Source organism: Galeopterus variegatus, unplaced genomic scaffold (assembly GCF_000696425.1).
Source record: "Galeopterus variegatus unplaced genomic scaffold, G_variegatus-3.0.2 Scaffold91, whole genome shotgun sequence".
In the NCBI taxonomy this organism is placed as follows: domain Eukaryota; kingdom Metazoa; phylum Chordata; class Mammalia; order Dermoptera; family Cynocephalidae; genus Galeopterus; species Galeopterus variegatus.
The window spans coordinates 103,456-105,151 of record NW_007726202.1 but is presented as its reverse complement, the minus strand read 5'-3'; the positions used below and the strand labels follow the sequence as shown (position 1 = coordinate 105,151).

Sequence of the window (1,696 nt, the reverse complement as noted above, 5' to 3'; positions counted from 1 at the left end):
AAAAAAAAAAAAAAGAATACACAGGCCAAAAAAAGCAAGAACCACAACGGTAATTTGGAATTGAAAGTTTTAGCAAAAAATATTGAACTAATTTTAAGAACTATATAGAGCTCCTGGAGGCTGCCCATGAGCAAGAGGTATGATTTAAAGACTCTGTGTGTGTGTGTGTGTGTGTGTGTGTGTGTGTGTGTGTGTGTGTGTGTGTACACATATATGGCATAGCTCTGTTTGAGGGCAGAGCAGCAGTCATGGGTTAGCTGAGTGCTAGGGAAAGACTGAGTAGGACAGAAAAGAGGGTAGTTCATGCCTAAAACTATCCTCTATACACGTGTCCAAAGTTAAAAAGAAGTTATAGACTCTGTGTTCCCCACCTCTGGGTACCTTCTCTTCCCTTCCCAGGCAGAATTCCCCTGGGGGGGAAGGGAAGACGCACAGGCAAGAAATGAGTCCTGACATGAGGTGGTGTAGGACTGAGGCCCAAGCTTTTATCTGTCCACCCTTAAGGGCTTCTTCGACACATTGCATCTGGCATAGAGCAGATGTTTATCAAATACAAGATGACTCCTTCCTTAAACTAAAAAATCTCTGAGTCTCAACCCAAATTCAGCACAATCAATTAAACAGGCAGTTTTTTCAGAAAAGAATCTGGCAGCACTCCACTCCTTCCCTCCCTCTGCACCATGTCAGATGGCCTCACCTGTCACTAGTCCTTGTTCTACCTCACACCTGAAGGTCCACGGGTCCGAGCCTGCCCACACTCACCCTCCAAACCTGCCTGCGACAATGCTAGACTTCTCCATCTGCTATGTCATTCCATTCTTCCTACTCTGACTTTCCCCTTCTAAATTTCACCACCTATTTATGTCATCCTGTTATATTTCATGGATTCTTTGATAAAATATCTTACCTTTCTGAAAAAAAGCAGGGTACAAATTAATAATATCTAAAACATGGACCTCCACCTCAGGTGCTGCTTCCTACTTAGGAAACTTCCCACTTACTTCTATAAACAAATGCATAGACTGAAGAAACAGCAAGTTGTTTACCACATTCCTGGTTAAATGCACTCCTCAAAATACAAAACTTCAATTTACTTGATTATTTCCTTGTGCATTCCCTGCAGCTCGAGACTTTAAAGTCTGGATTTTCTCAAAGACCAAGTTGACTTTCCTTTTAGTGGCATCATCATTATCAGTACTTCTGAAAAAGACACAGCGGAGCAAACAATGAGGGCACAGCCATTGGTCTCAGAACATTTTATGTGTCACAACACACATATGACAAGCCCTTTAAAAAGATAAATTGCAAGAAGCACAAATCAAGGCTGCAAACAAAACCAGTGTGAGAAGAGCAGGATGTATGGTGTGTTTTTCTTCAAGTAAATTGTTACATGTTACCACTCAATCTGGGACAGGGGGTTCCATTTTCATACATGAGACCGAGACATAACCATATTCTAAATAAGCTTTGAGAAAACATCCAGTGAAAACCGAGTAATTTGTTGTTTGAATCAAATGACTCATATTCACTCTAAAAGGAATTCTTTTCTTTGTGCTGTGTGTGTGTGTGTCTCACACACACACACACGCTTGACTTTTAAACCTTACACCAAGAACAATCTACAATGACTGTAAGTCATTTAGCCTACATTTAAAAAAATAAAGCACACAAGCCAAGATTGTCAACCCAGCAGTCC

At 41.0% G+C, this 1,696-nt stretch overlaps 1 protein-coding gene across 1 annotated transcript in view; it reads right to left on the bottom strand.

Moving 5' to 3' along the window:
• Positions 1–1,696, bottom strand: part of CGNL1 (cingulin-like 1) — a 101,643-nt gene that overhangs the window by 94,949 nt on the left and 4,998 nt on the right. Inside the window, exon 3 of the mRNA XM_008581161.1 lies at positions 1,095–1,200. Within this exon, the coding sequence (XP_008579383.1) occupies positions 1,095–1,200 (106 nt within the window). The remainder of the gene's footprint in view (positions 1–1,094; positions 1,201–1,696) is intronic.